Below are 21,832 nucleotides of genomic sequence, written 5' to 3' on the forward strand. Positions count from 1 at the left end.
CCGCTTACACATGTGTATGCAGATTACCGTAGAGGTCATTTTGTGATGTTAAACATCATCTCACCTTTCCTTAACACTACTTTGAATGTGTACAAACCCATGAAATATTGACGAAAGGCCAAATCACTGTTTGGAAGCTTAGCTCATTAGTATCTTTATTCAAATGATGATTTTTGATCAGATCAACATGCTAACACAAGGACCTTTACTTTGGTGACCTTACCAACCATGGTCCAACAACTCAGGGGCTGATCCTAGGCCCTAGGGTCCTTCTACTTTCAAGATGATCCCATAAAGAATAATAATTTGTCATGATACACTAAAATCATAAAGTTTTAAACTATGACCTGTCCTCTGTTGATTACAGTAACAGTTGAACCTCGAATGCCATGAAATGTTGCACCATCTTGAAAACTTCGATTGATGAGAGTCAATATTCACCACATGAAAAGTCCATACTTGTGACAAGTAACTATTCAAGGTCAGAGACAGTAATGTGTAGAGAGTTTACATCCATTGCTTCGTCATGTGGTACAGATTCACCTATGACACTGCAACATTCCCAGGATTCATATAACAATGTGAAACATCTTTACTCTTAAAAACAGAAGTTAACATTGACCATTTTATGATTGGATTGTACAGTGGAGTGTTGGGACACATGCTATCTGATTGTTAGAGGGATCTGATGGGATTACCTGTCTACAACATTGTACAAAACATCCCCAAATGTCTTATAAATAAGACTGATGGTCTGAAGTTTTTCCAATAAAGTTTTACCACAAAATAATGACTGAATGCTCTGTGCAGAATAGAAACATGCTGCTAGCTATATAGAGTTAGAAAACTGATGAGTAGAAATGAACACATTTTAAAAAACCTGAAAAAAAACCCCCCAAAAAACAAAACAAAACATTAAAAAAAAACCCCAAAGTTTCATTCAATTTTCACCAAGGTATAATTATTACTGCCTTGTGCCCCATGATTCTGTAATCTGACCTGCCTATTGACAATGCCATCAGGTCCCTCTTGTATGTCAGTGCAGGCACAGCAGTCTCTAATGTAAGGGTTTAAATGGGGATGTGCATAGCAACAGAAAAACCATGGCAACTGATCAACATTTAAAAACATAATAATTTGTGGTGGATTTAAATATCTCTATCAAAATATACACAATGTTTGGTGAAAAGAAAAAACACAAAGTAAGCCATCACAGGGACAGTTTTTGAGAGAAATAATAATTTTTCAGTCTTACTTAACAATAAAATACAAAAATGGTTGATCAGTTGCACGAACATCAGCAAACCATGACAGAATACATTATGCCATTTCACTGGTTGACTGATATTTGAAGTTATTTGAAAGAGTCAAAGCAACAAAATAGAAAACAGTCAAACTTTACCCATCAGTGTTTGATTCCTTCATCGCAGTGCCAATAAATGAGAGGAATTTCTCGTAATTGACTTCTTGTAGTTTGGTTGGAGATACAAACATGGAAGCTATCAAACGCAGCAAGTCAGATGACAAGGTCAACTGAAAACCAAAATTGTTTTCTCTCAATATATGTAAATTAAATTATGTAATTATAAATTAAATAAATCAATTTCTATAACTGTTGAAGATCTTTTCTCTCTGTTTATATGTATTCATGCAACCCACTGGAACAGTGGGCAGAACGCAGCCAACTAGAGGTATAACTGAAGTTACTGCAACGTGTATATGGCTTGTCAAGTCAATCTTGGTTTTTGGTCAGCAAGGATTGTCTCCTGAAGTAAACCCATGTCTAACATATTGACAAATCAATGAGAACAAAACTTATGAACACTATTCTTTGCACATTATTTCATGCAAGTTGAACTTTCAAATCTCATCGTCTTCATTAGGATTAAGATCTTTCAGGTTACACTACAGTGACTAAAATGTTTTCTTTTCATTTTTCCTGGCTAGAAATATATCTACTGATGAAAACTGTAATAATATAATCTCGTGGGAAAGAAATACTGACAAGTGTTTCTTTGCACTAACCTTGGCATTTTTGAGTGAGAAAAATACATTTTTATAATGGCACCATCCACTCAGGGTTCTGTCATAGTTCTCTGTAATATCAAGATACGTGTCTTTTAACTTGGCAGGATCAGCTCCTTGAAGCTCTACAGAAACCATCTTCAAAATAGTGGCTTCCTCATCCCTTGTTAAGCCAAGAGGCTGTTCGGGCAAAAATGTATCTTTGGGTAATAAAGCCAGGAATTCGTACTTCTTATCATCCAATGTCAATGATCGACGGCGTATTTCTGGCTGGTAATCCCTTCTTTCTGATGGCATTGGGTCATAAAGTGCTGGGCTTTCTCGACCATTGACAATTACACCACTTGGTCCACCACCGTAGCCACCACCAGTACCACCGACGTTGTAGCCACCACTTCCACTACCACCGACGTTGTAGCCACCATCAGCACCTCCTTTGTAGCCACCAGGACCTCCAGAGTAGGCATCATTCATGGTATCATTGTTGTAGCCACCATTAGTGCTGTCAGGGTTGTAGCCACCAAAACCTCCATTGTAACGACCACTAGTACCACCGTCGTTGTAGCCTCCACCGGTACCATCGTTGTTGTAGCCATCCCTGCTTACACCTGGATGGTAGCCACCATCATTGCCACCACTGTTATAATTCTGTCTGGTGTCGTAGGGCACCTGGACTCTGTTTCCATTTGATGCTTCTTGGAACCTTCTAGTCCAAGGTTCTGGCTCAAAGACAGTGGAGCTCTGGTTCTTGACTTTATTGTGGTCAATTGGTGGCAGGCTGACATACCTTTGAGCCAAGTCTTTGGAATCGGGTCGTGCTCGTGCTAAACTTGTTGGTTGATTATACCCAACATTGAATTCCTGAAGAAGAAGATATTTGGGGTTATTAAATGGCAACACATAGCAGGCATATACTCCTATTTTTTCAATAATCAAACCTTGGGGACAAAAAAACATTTAAAGTCAATGTAATATACTTGTCTGTATCTGACAAACTAAGAACCAACTATTTCAACAAAAAGTCTGGTTCAGTGGTAATGGTACCTGAGAGGTCTTATCAGGATGAGATGATGAGTGTACATGGAAGTTGGATAGCAGCAAAGTTTCCTGACTGAAGTGGTCAAGATTTGCCACTCTGTCACAAACACAAATGATGCAAGTCTACATGCACTTTTCGAAAGCATATTTATGTTGCACATTAATTAATCACTTTGTTTGGAAGATGACATAGCAGTCATCTCCATCCTTGAGAAAAACATAACTTAATCCATCTAGAATCTAGAATGATTTGGGAAGTCCAGATCTTGTCCTAGGTTCCATGAGGTATCTATTACATTTTATTTTGTGGTTGCATTTTGATAAACGTTAATTGTTCGTCTAAGGATATATTGGTTGATAAGAAACATATCTGTATCTTTATCAAGACATAAGTGATTGTGACTATGACAGAAAGTGCATAGATAATGGAATCTTCTAGTAGTGTAAAGAGTCACCAAATGCCATAGCTGCGCCTAGATGTGAGTATCATTACAAAATCTTTGATTCATGTATGGATACAAACTTGGTCAAGTATATCTAGAACAAGAAAAATGAAAAACAGCTTGTAAACAGATTCCACTTTAATATTTTCTGATATTAAAGTATTAGTTTTAGTCTCTCAAACCTTGTCAACAGCAGTACCAATAACTGTATCATCTTAGGGATTAGAACCACCAAATCCCATCCCAAAGTTGCCCTAGATACACTATGGACAAAGGGACCTAGATCTGATTGCCATTCAACATTCAAAAATTAAAAAATAAACACCAAATACTCAAAAATATCAATTTCTACTTCATGTATTTTTATATTTTCAGGGAAACCATTCAAAAGCATATTTTGTCACACATGAACTTTTCACTAACAAGATCCAAACATTTAAGAAATGAAGTTAAAAGTTTATTATTCAGGCCTATAGCCCAATTTCGATATTTTTGTCTTTTCAAACTCTTTAAACTCTTTAAAAAAGTGGATTACATAAAAAATTTGTATAACAATGTAAATTTGAAAGGCAAAAACTACCTTACATGACGGTTTGTAAAATATCTAAATACAAGAAATATAAGGAATAAAGGAAAACTAGCTATTAATGATAAGTTAAGTTAAAGGGGTACTTCTTTCCCAAATGAAACTACTTTGAATCTATTTTTAAAAGAAACCAAATGAGTTAACAAACAATCATGACTTGATTTTTTTGATTGTCACAAATGAAACCAAGACTTGAACAAACCTTCAACATGACCAGCCATTCACATCTGCTGACTTCAAAAGATATAAAAACCAACACTCATCTCACCCAAGAGTCTTTAATAAGACCGTAAATATCCACAGAATACACACATATAACATCTCCAGGATCAGATAAATAAATCTGCAGTTTTGGAAAGCCATGCAAAACATTAAACAAGGAGCCACTCCCACAGAAATATGTTATACACATAAAATGTTTGCTGTTTTTATTGAATCGTGTTAACTTCTGTCAACACTGAAAACCTTTGAAGGACACCTGTAGTCAATATCAGTTGGCATTTCAAAAGTAAAGGGCCTGGCTGTTACCCAGTGTAAATAATGAACACCACTCTGTTTAATATCAAGATTGTCTAACTGTTCATCTTAAATGACTTTGGATATTGCCGGGTGTGGTAACTATTTCCCGATCCAAAAATTGAAACAATATGATGCCATTATTGGTCCTTTGAAGTAGATATAAGATTACAGTGCAAGTACTACATAATTCTTTTTATAGTATTATTAACAGATCTTCAAGACCCATACATCCTCCATTAAGCTTAGGTGGCTAATTTTCACAATATGGGACCTCCTACAGAGAAGTAATGAGATCTCAACAGAGTGGTATCAAGTGGGTATAAATGATCTGATAAAAAATTTCACAATAGCATCTGAAACAAAATTCACTTTTCAGCAAACAGTTCTCCATCTTCTAACCCTGATCCTCTCAGAGGTTTTATTTCCACCACTTCTTCAAATGCCCATGGTTTTAAGTTTTCAATTGCAAATACTAACAGAACATGGAGACTTTGAGATAAAACAAGGAACGAAACAGTAGGAGAGAGAATCAAATAGTTGTTTAACAAACATAGCTTAAAATATTCCATTCAGATGCAAATACTACTGTGTAATCTGCCAATAACAGCATCACTCGGGACCCCCCCAAAATGCTGGTTTTGACAGAATGCCAGTATAGGCAGTTTGCTTATGATGCAGACACACACCAGAAGTTCACTGTTGTACAATCACTTTAGCATTAACATATTTGAATAAGGAACAACGCAGTGTCTGACTGCACATTCATGTTTATTCATTCAAATAAAAACAAGGTATACTTTGTTTACCTTGTCAAAAAGTCACTGATCTTACTTTGTATTTTATGTGTCAATGCCACGAGTGCAATGTCCTCAGCTGCACTTTCCAAGTTCTGCACAATCATGATACAGAAGTATGATTTTACCTTAAATACCCTCGAATCAACAACATGTTAACTCTTGCTCATTTTTACAAACTCCCCAACATTTATCATTGTATGTAAGTGACACATACCATTTACTAATTAACAAGATACTGACTGACACTCCCTGTTTCTGTAATTTCAGGAGTAACCGCGAATAGTGTTGTTACATCATTTGGACCAACTTGCATCAAAGGGTTGTGCCATCTTTCATGTGTCAGTTTTTAAAGATTTGTTTTCATAACAATTTGTTTGTTAGGACTGAAAAATAATGCCGATATCGTGAATAGAGAGAAGCCAATGTTTACAGATGTTTCCTTATGATAATTAAGTGACATTTCTGCCAGGACAGAAACCTTGTGCTGATGTAGACAGAGTGCCAACATTTACAGAGGCCGATATTGCCAGAGTCCACTGTACTTCTAAAACCAAGCATCACAGTCATCTAACCATACTACTCAAAGTTTGATAAGGATATAGCGATATTTAGACAACAACAATGTAAAGTGTACTTAAAGTCTATAAAACAAATGTCTATTTCAACTTTAATAAAACTGAAAATGTGTCTGTGGAACATCTCTATCAATAATTTGGTAGTATATTTTCATATTCCATCTGTCGGTTATAATATGTATACAAGAATACAAAGAAGGTTCTCATTTCACTGAAGTTTAATTTAAACATGATTCTAACATGTTTTTCATCATCTTAACTTTTTCAAACAGTGCTAAAATGTTTCACCAGTTAATGGCCATTAAAGAATCACACAAACCCCGCTGTAAGTTTGCAATATGAAGATGAGTATATTGTTATACGTCTTCCAACAATATGATGATGATGACAATAGCTGCCTATCCGCTGTCTGTGAGGACAGATGAAATTTATTACTCCCCACTAAACTATCTTGTACAAACAGTCAGTGTATATTTACTGTATTAACAAAATGATTTACTCCAGATTACAACTCAATATGGCTAGTGTAATATTTGGTTATGGGTTTGTTACATACTCTATAATGTTGACCAGCAACTTCCATAACAGGCAAGTTCCATGTATTAGTTGAAATTGTTTCAGACAATTCTATATAATTTCATGAACAAAGACCATTTTGTACCTTATTTACCCAGGTGATTATAATAAAAATTTTTTATGATGATCAGGGATAGAACTCATACCATGAAGTACAAGTGTTCTATTATTCTTTTCCATGTTTCTCCACAAGGTATGTATTGTACTGTGGGTGAAATTCAGGACATAAATAAAGGAACACTTGTAATTTCATGTTCCCTTTTTGGTTTCTATGAGTATATACTAATTACATAAATATGAAAACATTTATTTCTTTTTCGTTTCAAATGACACAGCATAAATCATCAAGTTATTGCATTGACAAAAGACAAAAACAAACCTTGCCAAGTTTCTATCCATTATAGGCAGGGGCAGTGAAGGAACCTAGCAGTTAAAGCATTCTTTTTTCACATGGAAGACCAAGGTTTGATTCCTTAGATGGGTACAATACGTGAAGACCATTTCTGGTGTCCCCTGCCATGACATAAAAGTGTTGTAAAATCGTAAAATCATACTCACTCACTCCATTTTTTACAACTAAAAAAAGTAGGGGTGGACATAGTTTCAAGGAGATACAACTCATTCTTTTCCCAAGTCAGACATTTGTTCTTCTTGGGTTGGTTTGAGATATAAATGAAACAGGAACAATACAATGAACTGGTATTGAGAAACATGGAAACAAAGAGAAATCAGGAGATGAAGATGGTCATAGTTTGGTGGGTAACACTGTGGGACATGTTTTAAGTAGTTACCTCAAAGAGCTTGTGCATCATCACAACTGAACAACAGCAGAGAACAGTGCACACACAACAAACTATTGCTTAGTCTGCTCAATACATACAGATGATCTCAGGTGCTATCTCATTAAAATCAGTTTTCATACTCAGGCTGGATACTCTTCTACATCATATGCTTACGATCCCAACACAGTAGGTGATGTCAGGTGAAAATTCTCATCAGCCAGTCAGCATACTAGTTTGTAAGTTTGATAGATTGAGCAAACAAAGCATTTAGAGTAGTTCATGTGATTTTAGCATCTCAAAAACAAATGTTGACAGAACCTGACAGTGTTCAGAGACCCATGGCATCTATGAGCCAAAAGAAAGACGAATAACGGAACATGTATGTTTTTGTGTCATTCTTTTATCCAGAATAATATTTCAGAACGTGATGCATAAGGTGAAATTCACAATGAATGAGTCAGTGAATTTTAGTTTTACACCTCTTTAAGCAATATTCCAGCAATATCATGGTGAGGGACACTAGAAATGGGCTTAAATCATTGTACACATGAAGGGAATCGATTTTGTGTCTTCGGCTTGACAAGTGAACACTTTAACCACAAGACTACCCCACCAATCAATGACGAGTTGATGACATTTCATAGCTATATCCTGGCTATCTTCAACATAAAGTTGGTTCTTTTACAAAGTTCAATCCATGATGATATATTGTTATTTTACCAGTACCATTAGTGTTATTTATAATCATACCACAGTTATCAGTCACCAGTTTCCCATTTTATGATTAACTGGAAACATTAAATAGTAGACATCACCTCTGAATCTACCTCTAACATCACATATATATTTCTACCATGGCTAAACACCTCAACCTCAACACAATCACACACAAATAAAACAAAACATAAAATACAGATGTTAAAAGTATTTCCCGAACAAATGCTCGTTTCTGTAGAATATTTTAAACAGAAATATTGTTTATGATTCTCTCCAAAACATTTAGAAATTTTAGAATGAAAGCTTTAGTCACATAGACAAGTCACAGTTGTGTTTGGTCCATTATAGGGTATTTTATCACATTTAAACTATTCAGAACAAAAGAGAGTTCAAAGTTGTTGTCCAGTGTCCATATTTATAAGCATTCACTTTGTTTTCAATCTGAAAGGTAAAATATGCAGCTACACATTTCCTCATTACAAACCAAACCAACATGAAATAGAATGCATAAATCATGGCACTGTGGTGTTTCACGGTTTGGTTGGCTCTTAGTTTGTTGTTTGTTAAGACTTCAGATTTCTTATAACAAGCTTTTTGTAAATTACATTTCTATTCTCGTGGACATCCTGATTCAACATCAACATTACTAAACTATGATTATGATATGTATATTAAGACTTTTGTGTAGATTTTACTAAGGCCAGACCAATTTTATTTCCTGTTTTACAGATTTTTCTTCCAAGAAAACTTGAAAGCAGAAGTGAACAAAAAATCATCATCAGTTGAGGCAGTTTTTCAAATCCAGTTTTTCATGTTCACACTTGCTGAGATGCTCGAGGCACTGATCGCTACCACAAACATTGTTAGATAGTTTAGTTTAAAGGCACTGAGAACAGATACTGGTGTTTTATTGTCAAATAAATTTCCATGTGTAGTCAAAGTCTTGCTCCGTATATCTTAACATTAGGATTTTATTTTTCAAACAGGTTTTTTTTCTCTTTCTTCTCCTTAATCTTGAAAAATATGATGAGTAGATCAATAAAACAACAAACAAAACTGGTCTGCCCTAATCAAACAATGAACTAAAACTCAGCAAATATTTTTTCTATCTGGCCTGTAAGTACATAATACAATTCAAATTCAAATTTCAGACTCATAACTTGGTAAATCTACAGAAATATTTAAATATTGCATCTGCATGGAACAGAGGGGATGTTGTCATAAAATGGTTTGAAAAATGCCTCAGCTGTTACTGTTTTCAGAATGATATCCTGAGGAAAAGAGGGCAGTGTGAAGCAACCCTTTTACTTATCCAGTAGTGACTGGCATGTTTTGTTTCAAATCATATTCCAGAAAATATTTGTTGATAAAACAAATGATGATTAAAATATTTTTGAAACATTACGACAGAGCAATTTGAAATGTCCTGAACAGTCTCCTTAATCATTACATTATGTTTTATCAAACAGATGTTAATGAGCCCTTGGTACATACCTGATTCACGTTGTGCAGTTTACGAGTGTATTCTCGGAGCATTGCAGGGTCAAGGTTATTCGGCTTATCAGTGATTGGATGAAGTGTCTCTACTCGAGGGTAGAAACGTGGACTCACTCCACCTTTGCTGAAATAGTTACAAGAAATAGAATCAGGTTTCAGCGGCATTTTTTCAGTGAATTTATATTATTTCTGTGTTGGACTTTGGTACATTACAAAATGCTATCATAAACAAACCATAGGCTGTTGAACATGAACTAACTGTGAAAAATACTATATATAGGAATTAATTGTGACATCTTTGTTGTTTAATCTTTCCCATATTCATCATTCCCTTCTGCACTTTTAGTTTACTTGAAAACTTCTTTCTTCAAGGGAAATTCCTGAATGTAATTCATATGAAAATTATTTAATTTCTTCAGTGATAAAAATTACTACAGTAATAGACTCACAAACATACATTTCACAGGTAATGTTTTGGTTATATAACATAATACATTACAATGTATTTTCCTACACAATAACCTTATGATATATACCTCATATTCTTATAAAGAAATTTTCTTATGCAATATAGTTAAAAAGATATGATTCTTTCATAACTTCGAAAACTTCAAGACAACAAAGCCCACACAGCTGCTATGTAATCAGACAATACTTTCAATCTCAGTTGTATAAACAATCCTTTATCTAGAGTCATTGGTTCTTCCTGATCTCACCTGCAGAGACGGGTATCTCCCTTAAACCCAATACCCTTTCAAGACAGATAACAAAATCTGACACAATATGTTTGCATACTGTGGGGAAATGACCCCCATGAACACTACAAACAAAGCAATTTATTTTTATACACATCATATGATGGTCTGAGAACGTTTTATACATCACGTTCATCAGCGAGGATAGGTACAGCATTGTGTATAAATCATTGTGCCTACCCGCAACAATGAATCATGTTTTCTTGTTTTGTTTTGCTTTTTTTAATTTTTATATTTGAAATTTTGATAAATAAAGTAGATACTAATATTTGTAATGTTGTATGTTTACAAATAAAACATAATTTCAAAAACCTGCAATCATAAATTTAAGGCCTAAATATGAAGAAGGCTGATCCATTCAGGTCTGGGAATTAATTTTCTTCTAACTCACTGTCCATGTTAATTATGGTAATTTTGATAGCTGTGAATACAGTGAAAAGACAATTGAAAAGAGACAACCTTTACTGCCCTAAGTATTGGTTTGAAAAATCATGAATCTATGTTTTGTTTACCTTCTAACAGTGGTATTTTTATTTACAAAATTTCACAGATACAGAAAACAATGAGCACTGACAAAAAATACTTCATTCAAAGCAAATATTAACTGCATGTTTTTGTTGTAAACTTCTATAAATAATACAAATATTTCTTAGATAGGTCATATAGCAGTCAACTGACACCATTCTTGTATCCCATAAGTGAAGCTGTGGAATCTGGAACCCTAAATGTGTGGTGGATGCATGTTACTACCAGACCTTTATAACTGTCAGCCTGTTGGTGTAAACACTGTACTTAGATAGACACAAACATGCCACTTACATGCACGTTTATAATGAGAAGCACTTTTGAAACATGATAGTGCTTTCTGTTAGGTAAACTTTATGATCATTCTTTTGTCAACAAAATACAAAAACAGCATTGTGTTTTTAAATCTTGTTTTCCACATATAGGGTCAATGGTTGACATTATATACTGCTCAAAAGATGTTGAAGAACACCTGATGCTTTCACATTATCATTGTTAATCAGACAAGACATTTAAAACGCTAAAGAACATGCGATTTTTTCACATTAGTTTAGTGTATCTGCTGTGACATGATCTGGGTTTGATTCCCCAGATGGTCTGAAGCCCATTTCTGGTGCTCCTCGCTGTGATATTGCTGAAATAGTGCTAAAACTGGTGTAAAACCATACTCACTGACACTAACTCCAGTGGCATGACAATAATGAAAGCATTGGGCATTCCTTAACTTCTACTGAGTAGTATGTATATGTGGGTCATTTTAATAATGAACCTGCTCTTTGGATTAAATTTATATAACCAAACAATCTGTCACATATTTTAAAGAAAAAAATATGTAGTACTAACATGCTCGTCCTTTAACTTGATTTCATGATAAATTTATCTCAGTAAATGTTTAGATCAGTAAAGTTAAATCTTTCAGAAAGCATGATCTAGAATAGCTGGGAATGTTCATGACATCCACACATCACAAAAGGTTACACAAACACCTGAAGTGGCATTTAAGAAGTTGGCAAGTACAATACTGAACAAATTTTCTGGATAACAACTTCTTTAATTTCATGAGTGCCATGTTTTGTTACAGATTTCTGAACATGCGATCATTCAAAAAGAAATTGTTTGCATAACATTTGTTTCATATAATCTATCAGTGGCCACATCAAGGGAAATAACTCTTCATGCTAAGTATCTCAATGACTTCCACTGCTCATGTTTTCAGTGAGTTTAAAGTTGTACCACTAATACAAATAATTCAATCCTGTATCATGGTAGTTACTAAACAATATTATGAAGGTAATGACACTCTTTCCTACATGTTAAATAACGTGGAAAAATCTATAAACTAGCACAGTACTACACAAAGACAAGTTGTAACTATAGATGCAATGTTAAATAGGCAGAAAATATAGTAGAATTGGGTGTTCACAGTTTGTTTTATATGTGCATACAATATATGACTAAATTAGCAAGCCAGTTAAAGATAAGAGAAGTCAATTAATCACAGAAAACTATATCGTGTCCTCTGTATTTTTTATTTGTTTGTTGTTTAATTCCACATCAGCAATTGTGACACCATATGTTACCGAACTGTAAATAACCATGTCTGGACTAGACAGTCGAGTGATCAACAATATTAATTAATACTGATCTGTGTAACTGGGACACAAAATGTGTCAACCAAGTCAGCGAACTTGACCACTTGATGCTGTAAGTCACTTCTTCAGACCAGAACAGGTTGCTGGAGATGGGTCTCTGTGATTTATATAACACAGCAGTATTGGAAATTGTGAAAAGGGAGATGAGTGATGGCGATGATTATGACACTGATCCACATTATTGCAGGCTACAATTTGAAGCAGTTTGACTACTTATTACACAACGGTCACATGCATCTACCAATTACCATATCTGTTCTCAGATCATACATACAACTTGCGCAGAATTTGTGTTCTCATCAATTTCTTTTCTGCAATCTTTCATGAAAAATTTAGATTTTACCTTGTGAGTGCAAATGAGATAGTGATTTGGAGGATTTTCTTTTGACCAGTGACATTTCAGGAACAGAGGAAAATTCCATAAATCAACATTAACCTATCAAAAATTATAAATTCACTCAGTTGAAAAGCATGAATGCTTTACAGCTTCATAACCTATTAGAAATATGAATGTTTGAAAAACAGAATACCAATATGACTTCCTGAACAGGATGTGAAATTAAGCAGAAATTCAAGGAGTCATGTCTAACTATAAAATGAAACATGAAATCTCTCATTTAAAACAGTTGATTTGAAGAGCTACCGAAGATGTATAGACATTGCTACAGAAGAAAGACAGCAATGAAATATTTTCTTTGAAGAAAATACTTCATATTGTTGTTGTTCACTATATAGTGGGATGAAGGTGTAAGAACAGACATGGCATTGCTAACTACGTACAGCCTGAATACACTTTTACTTACTCTGTATACTGGTCAAGCAGAAATCTGTATACAAAATTGTTCATATGAACAAACACTATGTTGAAGATAGCTCCCTTAGGGAAGGGAGTTAATTCACTCAGAAAGTCTAGTTTCCATTAGCTGTAAAAGATACTTCGTTCCCTGGCCTCGGTTTTATTTGTTATTCAACTCCACACTTTGCAATATTCCACCAACATGTACAGAATCAAGTCTGATCCAGACTATCAAGTGATCAACAGTAATCAGTACACAATAGGAATATGATGAAATATGTTGCATCAGGAAGTTGTAATGGGGAAACAAATGTGATATTTCCTGCTTTGGGTAACCTATGATGCCTTATTTGATAAACAAAATAGGTTGTATGCTGGAATATATTAGAATTATTAATTTGACCTAAGTCTTCTTCTGTCTGCCAAGGGAAGTAACTGCCAAATGCTTTGGGATTGCCTCTGGCAATAAGTTTATATTTCCTCCAAACAGTTTGACTCTAACTGCCTAAGATTTTAACATATTCTAAAGTTTTACCACTCTCAGGATTTCATACAACTGACGTTTAAATATATGCAAAAAACATGAAAGACATTGTATGAGATCTCTTTCATTTTCAAAGATTAGTAAATAATAAGCATATGCACAATCAAAATAAGCAACAGAAATTATAGAAAAATTATATCCTATATTCATGGAATGACTAATTTTAATTTTATCACCACGCATAGTCGTGATGAAGACCCAGGGTAGGAAAGGTCTTCAACAACCCATGCTTGCCACAAAAGGCAGTTATGCTTGTTGTAAGAGGTGACTAATGGGATTGGGTGGTCAGGCTCGCTGACTTGGTTCACATGTCATCAGTTTCAAACTGTACAGGTTGATGCTCATGCTTTTGATCACTGGACAAGACTCAATTATTTACAGATCGCCGCCATATAGCTGTAATATTGCTGAGTGTAGCGTAAAACTAAACTCACTTACACACTCACTGGTCAAAATCATCAATATGTTCCCCTGAACAAGCTGTGACCTGTCTGCGGTTTCCTGTCGGCGACAGCTACAATAGTGGTCTTAATATCTAACCCAGATCTGCTATTGGTCTCTGACATGACATTCCTCCAGCCCAAACGACAAATTAACACTCATATTTGCCTAGAACAGATCATAAACATTCTATATTATCTTCAAGCCACCATAAGCCAGGCATTAGTATTGTCAATGACGCTACTCAAGCATGTCTAATCTGTAAATGTGGCAGTGCTGTGGCACAGCAAGTATCTTTAAACACTGCAGCCCGCAGGATATCTGGTCAAGTGTCCACCTTCTTCCACCTCTATGATGTTGACATTTCTTTGAACCATTTGAGCACATACTACAAGGGTGTGATTGAAATCATGTGTTAAGGGTTATTTGACCCATTGGTAATTTATTGGGTCATTTGCAAGCCTAGATGGATAATATATTATTCCTATTTTCATTATTCCTATTTCTTATAAGAAGGATTGGATAGGATGTGAACCAAATTGTCACATACAAAGCATCAATTTAAGTACTACATTTTCATTTCTGGAGCTGATTTCCATATTAGTTTCAGTGCCATACATTCATATGTAGCAGCCATTATGACAACCAATCCTCATTTTTAGTTAATGTGATCACACATAAAAAGCAATCTTCATCATACCTGATCCTCACATTACTAACAAGCATCTACAATCATACGTAGCACCTGTTATATTTATACATTGGACACTTCAAAACACCCATTCCCCACAGAAGGCAGCATTTTAGCATAGAAATGTATATACATTATAGCCTCATCAATTAACTAATTTATTATTTAGATTGTGTTTTTGCAAAAGTATATATGCCAAACCACATTATTTACTTGCCATCCTACTCATAAAACCCAAATACAGTCATCCCTCACCATAACGCGGGTCTTGGGGTCCACGGATAACCCCCGCATTATTAGACATTCTCGTTATAGTACCTATTATATAATGTGGAACAAAGGCCAAGTAAGATCATATTTTTCAAGGACATAACAAAACTGCTATTTCATGAATTGTGCCCAGTCAAAAATATATCATATCATTCAAGGTGAAAATAAACAAACTTTGAAAATGAAAACATATATATGTACGTGAAACTTGCAACCAAAAATCACTAAACATGATAATTTAATTGTTGTTCCTGTTATGCAACCTGATATCAAAGACTTATATTCACGTGAATATACATCTTTGCTGTTATTAAACTAAGCTGGAAATAGCGATCAGCTGTGCACAGATGTTTTGGTCCAATGTACCGGTGATTCAGCTAAAAACGATCCCATATTACATCAAAGAACTTCTATTCCATTATCAGAATATTTTACATATTAAGCAGTGATTGTAACAGATTATTTTACATTGTTCTCTGGCTAGTATATAATGCATGTTTTCTGCAACCATTTTTAATATAACAATGAACACAAGCCATTACCAGTCTAGATACATTTTACGTAGGAGACAGTTTGACAAGTCACTGCTGACTTTCCGCAGTATTTGCAACTCTGTAAAAAAAACCCAAAATGTCGGCCATTTAGTTGTTGAAAATGATTTCAATGAGTAAATAATGCGGGTCTCGGAGTCCATTGATTACGAGACTGTAATCTTTTCGTGATTGCTAAGAATAATGTGAAATTGGTGCTATCGCGGTAGGTGCAAAAAATGGACCCTCAAGAATGTGGTAAGCGGAAGTTGTATGCGTATCGAATGAGGTAATGCCATTCTCTTACAGTGTTTCGGTTGTTTCTGTTAACAGTGTTAATAAATAAAATTGGGACTGAATTTAATCAAATAAAATGTGGTGTCAGACACCATACGTTCTGGATGAATGTGTATTACCGCGCTAGAGCGTGGTGTGCATCACAGCAAACACAGCTCTAAGTACTCGTCGTACTTACTGGTAGCATGTCTTGTCTTTCATAAGTTACTACAACAATGTTGTTATGATTATTATCGAGAAAACCCTCCAAGTTTTAAGCAACTGAAACACAATGGATATGTACGATAAACACTGTCAGTTGCCATCCGCACTGAATTTCACTAGTTCACGTAATTTAAAAGAGCGTAGCAGCTGATTTGTTGACAAGCTAATTTCGTGAAGGGGTTTGCCACGGATTACCCCACGGTTTACCCGAATCCGGGGTATCACGAAGCACGTTATTGCGAGGGATGACTGTATTTCAAGTATGAGGCAGGCTATTGTACGAGGGGATGTCAATAAGTTTTGAGCCTTGCATAGAAAAACACAAAATATTGGTATGAACCACATTTATTTTTCAACATAGTCCCCTTGTGAGTCAAGACACTTGTTCCATCTTTTCTGCCAGGTGCTGATGCCAACTCTGTAGAAGGCGCCATTTTGGTCCTCAAACCAAGTCTCAGTAGCACGAATAAGCTCATTATCATCCTGAAATCTACGACCACGCGAGTGTTTCTTGAGATTTGGAAACAGATGGTAATCACTTGGTGCCAGGCCTGGAGAGTAGGAGGGATGCGGGAAGTGTTCGTACCCGCATTCCTGGACAGCACCGGCTGCAACGCGAGAGGTGTGTTCTGGAGCATTGTCTTGATGTAGAAGATTACCACGTCTGATCTTGCCCCAGCCCTTCTCCTTGATTGACTGTTGCACTTGCCTCAACAAGTTAGCGTAATATTCCCCATTCATTGTTCTTCCTTTTGGTAAGTAATCTATGTGGATGACGCCTTTGCTATCCCAGAAGACTGTCGCCATTACCTTCTGCACTGATCTGGAGGCTTTGAACTTTTTGGTCCTGGGAGAAGTGACATGTTTCCATTCCATAGATTCTTGTTCGCTCTCAGGATCATAGTGGTGGATCCAGGTTTCATCACAGGTTACTAGCCTAAAGTGAAAATCTTCTGGATTCTTGTTGTATTTGGTTAGCATGGAGTTGCTTATGGTGACCCTTGTTTGCTTAATTTCATCTGTAAGCATTCTTGGCATCCATCTTGCGCACACCTTAGACATGACGAGATGTGCATGAAGAATTGTCTCAATGGTTCCGTGTGAAATGCCTGTTGTCTCGTGGAGTGTGATTCGATGATTTTCCAGCACAAGTCTATGCTCTCTGTCAATGTTTTCCTGACTAGTGCTTGTTGTTGGGCGACCTGGACGGGGGTCATCTTCAAGACTCTCTCTACCATGCTTAAATTCATTGACCCCTCGTTTGATGGTAGCAGATGAAGGGGAAGACTTCCCATAAACTGCTGAAAGCCTTTCTTCAATGTTCTTCGCCGAGTTTCCTTCAAGAACTCAAAACTTAATTACTGCTCTATGCTCAATTTTATTCATTTTCACTGCTGTGAGGGGGGTCTCTTTCTGTCAATGTGAGCTGTTCAATAACTTCTGAGAGTAGGATACCAAAACTTATATATCATATATCACATCAGCTACACCCCAAGGTTCAATGTCGTACCATAGGCTGTGACACCTGGGTATGAAAAATGCTCAAGGCTCAAAACTTATTGACATCCCCTTATAAGTTCAGTGAAATATTCAAGCCTGAGTATAGTCACTGGCTAGCTCTCAAACAACATGTACTGCCAATCAGATAGACTAACACCTAGTCCCTGAATATATGTTGATAGTAACCAATAAATCCATTTAAAATGAAAAGGAACCCCTGTGAAGGATTCAGGACCTTGCTACATTTAGAGCTTTATCCTTGCAGAGAAGGTTAGGTATTAGGGAAAATAATTTGGTTCAGGAACTGCAAGACAGACTACCAATCAGATAGTGTATTTCTTGAGTCTGTTGTCTGACGTATTTGGCAGTAATATTCACAAAAAATCAAAATCAAGTTGATCTCTTACATTTTGATAAATGGTTTTTTTCTTTGTTTCTTGCTTCATGTCAAGATACGTCAGTGTAATAAGTGTGAATGGTCTTACAACCTCTTAAAGGAGTACTGTTATGGACAATGATAACTCTTAGAAGCCTGTTGAGTTGTGCTCTTGACAGAACAAACATTAAAAATGTTCTCATAAACAGTTTGGGTGTCTTTTGAAAAACGAGACATCTTTGATAAAAATTAAACATGTGATGGATGTCAATTTGATTTTACATAATATTTTACAAGAATTACAGACTTGTTCACATTTTCACTTAAACAAATGATTTATTTTTTAAAATTTTCCCATCATCTAATCATTTAAAAATGTTTTATTTGGTTTTGTCTAAATACTCACATGGGTAGGTGTGGATGTAGGTGAGTAATGTAGCTTATCATTTCATTAAATTTGGTATGCATCAAAAACACTGATAAATCAGGCCATGTTCAGCAAAAATACCAAAAGCACCTACACCTATATCCTACAACACAAAACAGGGATATACTTAACAGCTATTATCATGAGGACTGACCTGTAAAACAGGTCCTTTCTGTCCTCCCCAAAAGCTCATCAAGATTCAAGATCACAGGATTCAAGATTCTAAGACTGGAAAGTAAACATCCCCTAAGTATGATATATGGTAGCAAGCAGCTCCCGTTGTGATAAACAAGTCAGCACTACAATACAGGAGGTCTCCTGCAGGTCCTACTTGTATGGTCTGTTGCTATGATAGCTAACTTCACCTCAACTACACTAGGTTAATAGTTGCAGGAAGTAGGGTTAGATGCAGTGAGTTTTCCTGGTGTAGGGGTCCCCCAAACCATTCAACCAGACTAATATGCGTCCTCAAAATAGTTGTGTTATTGAAAAGAGACACATCCAACAACACAAAACCAAATCCAGATGCAAAGCCATCCTATATTTTCAGAGCTGATGCATTCTAGACTTCCCAAATTATTTTTGACTTGAGTTGGATTAATTTCTTATTTATTCACTAGTTATTTGAAAGAAAGTGTACCTTTCATTATTGGTCCAGTACAGTGACAGGTACTGTCTTAATCCATAATTGGTTATTGTCCTTATTTTCATCTGTTCATTGACTATAAGGCTATGCACCACTAAGACATGAATCATCTATTCATATTTGAGGCATGATAAAGCAATGTTCTAGCTAAATGAACTGTAGCCTGCAAATCTGAACCAGGCAGTCAACTAAGTGACACAATAGCCTCAATTACATTATAGAGTAAGCATGATTTTTTTTAAGGTATATAAAGACATTCTAGGCACCAGGGCCCCATTCCTCCACATGATCGTAGTGCTAAGTTGATCGTAACTCGCATACTTTTAACATTGATTTACGGCTGTTGTAGTACTATGATCCCATTGAGGAACGGGGCCCTGGTCAGATTGTATTTGATAATATGAAAGTTTTCTAATAGAATATTAAAAGGTTTCCAAGTAATACTCCAGAAAGAAACATAACAGATGGACAGGTAGATGAACCAAATGGGAGGACAGATGGACAGATCCCATTTTAATACCCCTTACAATACTGGTGTTGGGAAATAGTAATATAGTATGTAAAGGAATTGTTTGCTATATCGTTACTAATTTTTAAAACTTGATTCCCCATACCACATGCAATAATTATATCTGCATCCTATATTCCACACTGCCAAGTCAAAATAGATCCTAATCCTGTATATTCAACACTTTCTGTCACCAGATGATCGTCATTATCATCTGCAGATGAAAGCAACAGAATACATCAACCCACTGCAGAAGTCCAATTTGATTGCTCATCTTTCCTTGAACCAAACAGAGACTGCTCATCTTTCCTAGAGCCAGAGATATAGATCCTATTGCAATTCTAAAGCTAAGATTACTTAATATCAAGTGGTATATCTTAATCTTCTGTTTACCCCAGCTCCAACACGCCAGAGTAAGGTGTGGGCTTCAAGTGTTCTGTATAGAAATCTCCAATCTCTGATCAAGTATGATATATGATATATGACAAAATGAGATTATGCATTGCTGTGACCAAACCATAAAGTAGAAAATACTGTGTCCTTGCATGCTAGTCTGGTTATGGCAGGAGTCTCCCTTGATCTATTTAAAGGGTTCTTTGAAGAAAATACTGAAACTACAAGAGAAATGTCCATTAGATTTACAATCTTTTCAAAAGCCTTTCTTAGCTTATATCATTATGTAATAAATTACTCAAACGGACCACCAAACACACAGATTGACTACAGTAATATTAAATACTCAGACTGTTGTTATCTTCATTTGAAACGTATAAATTAACTGCAAGTTATTCAATAACATTTTACTGGCTAACAAAGCAATTACTTTCAAGTGCTTCAAAAAGATTAAAAACATCCACCCACAACTGGGCCACTGTTTTTTTGCCTGACAAAGGAATGGGCATGGTTTTGAAGTGATGATTGATTGCTCTACTCTCCTATCAACGTATTTTCTAATGTTAATGACAGCTTGAAAGTTTATATTTGAGGACTTTTTTATTTATAAGAATTAATTTTAATATCATGTTGAGTTCATGGATTCAGATTTACACAGGGTGCTCATTGGGTTTTAAGCTGCTGCTGTTGTTGTTGAAGTGAGTTCTTATTTACACACTCCTGAAAATCAATAACCTGGGGTTCTGTAGGCAGTATTTTAAAACAGGATTTCAGACAAACTGTGTATCTGGGTAAAATACCCAAAGAAAATTCCTAATTATGCATTGAAAATTAATTGTTCTGTACTAGTTACACAATCAAAATGCTAGATATGCAAAGTTGAAAACATGTGAGTACGGAAGAAATTTATAACAATCTCTTGTGTATTGAAAAAGCCATTGATTGCTATCACACAGTACTGTTAGTTTAGGACTAGTTTGTACTGTCAGTACAGGATGAGTGATTTTTTATGAAATCATTTCCATTATATTTAAGTTATTTTTGATTTGGTACGACATAGGGCAGTACATGCCTGCTTAGTAAACTTACTTAATGGCATCATATATAGCTGAGAAAAAAAATCAAAATACTTGAAAGCAACGGGTAATGGAAAATGAAATACCCACTCAACATTCATAATATCCACTCACAAAAACTACAGTAGGAACAGTATCCACATGAGCTAAATCTTATCTGGTGCTCAGGATTTTATATTTTGGCCTCTGAGACAGGATAGAAGTTGGAGAAACATGAAGACAAGGAATGGACAGAGACTTTGTGTTTGTGATAAAGTATTCACTTGATAATGAAAGACAAGAAGTCTTATGATACAATGAATATGTTACATCTTCATCTTCAAAGAGCTTATTATATACATATTCCAGTCAAAAAAAGGACAAAAAGTTAATTTTTTCATGCATTAGTAGTTACAAGGATGTTACTGAGTTTGAACAGCACCTGATATGTAAATGCACAATCTTTTCTTTCTACCTGATTTATTACCGGATGAATATTGCAAAAATGTTTGCCAAACTGCAGTCATTTATATCTATCTACTTATCAGACATGGCCAAACAAGCCCAGGAAAGACAGCTTTTGTTTATTCCTTTGTCCGCCAAACAAATGGCCAATAGTTTGTAATCTATCACTTATCAGTTTCTCATGAACTAATTTACAAACTAT

At 35.4% G+C, this 21,832-nt stretch overlaps 1 protein-coding gene across 2 annotated transcripts in view; it reads right to left on the reverse strand.

Annotated features, from left to right (window-relative positions):
- Nucleotides 1-21,832, reverse strand: part of LOC137291364 (uncharacterized) — a 69,549-nt gene that overhangs the window by 11,938 nt on the left and 35,779 nt on the right. For both annotated transcript variants that reach the window (XM_067822679.1, XM_067822681.1), the window contains 3 exons: nt 9,553-9,679; nt 2,026-2,886; nt 1,403-1,533 (listed from right to left, as the gene is read on the reverse strand). In XM_067822679.1, the coding sequence (XP_067678780.1) occupies nt 1,403-1,533; nt 2,026-2,886; nt 9,553-9,679 (1,119 nt within the window). The remainder of the gene's footprint in view (nt 1-1,402; nt 1,534-2,025; nt 2,887-9,552; nt 9,680-21,832) is intronic.

Source organism: Haliotis asinina, chromosome 7 (assembly GCF_037392515.1).
Source record: "Haliotis asinina isolate JCU_RB_2024 chromosome 7, JCU_Hal_asi_v2, whole genome shotgun sequence".
NCBI lineage: Eukaryota > Metazoa > Mollusca > Gastropoda > Lepetellida > Haliotidae > Haliotis > Haliotis asinina.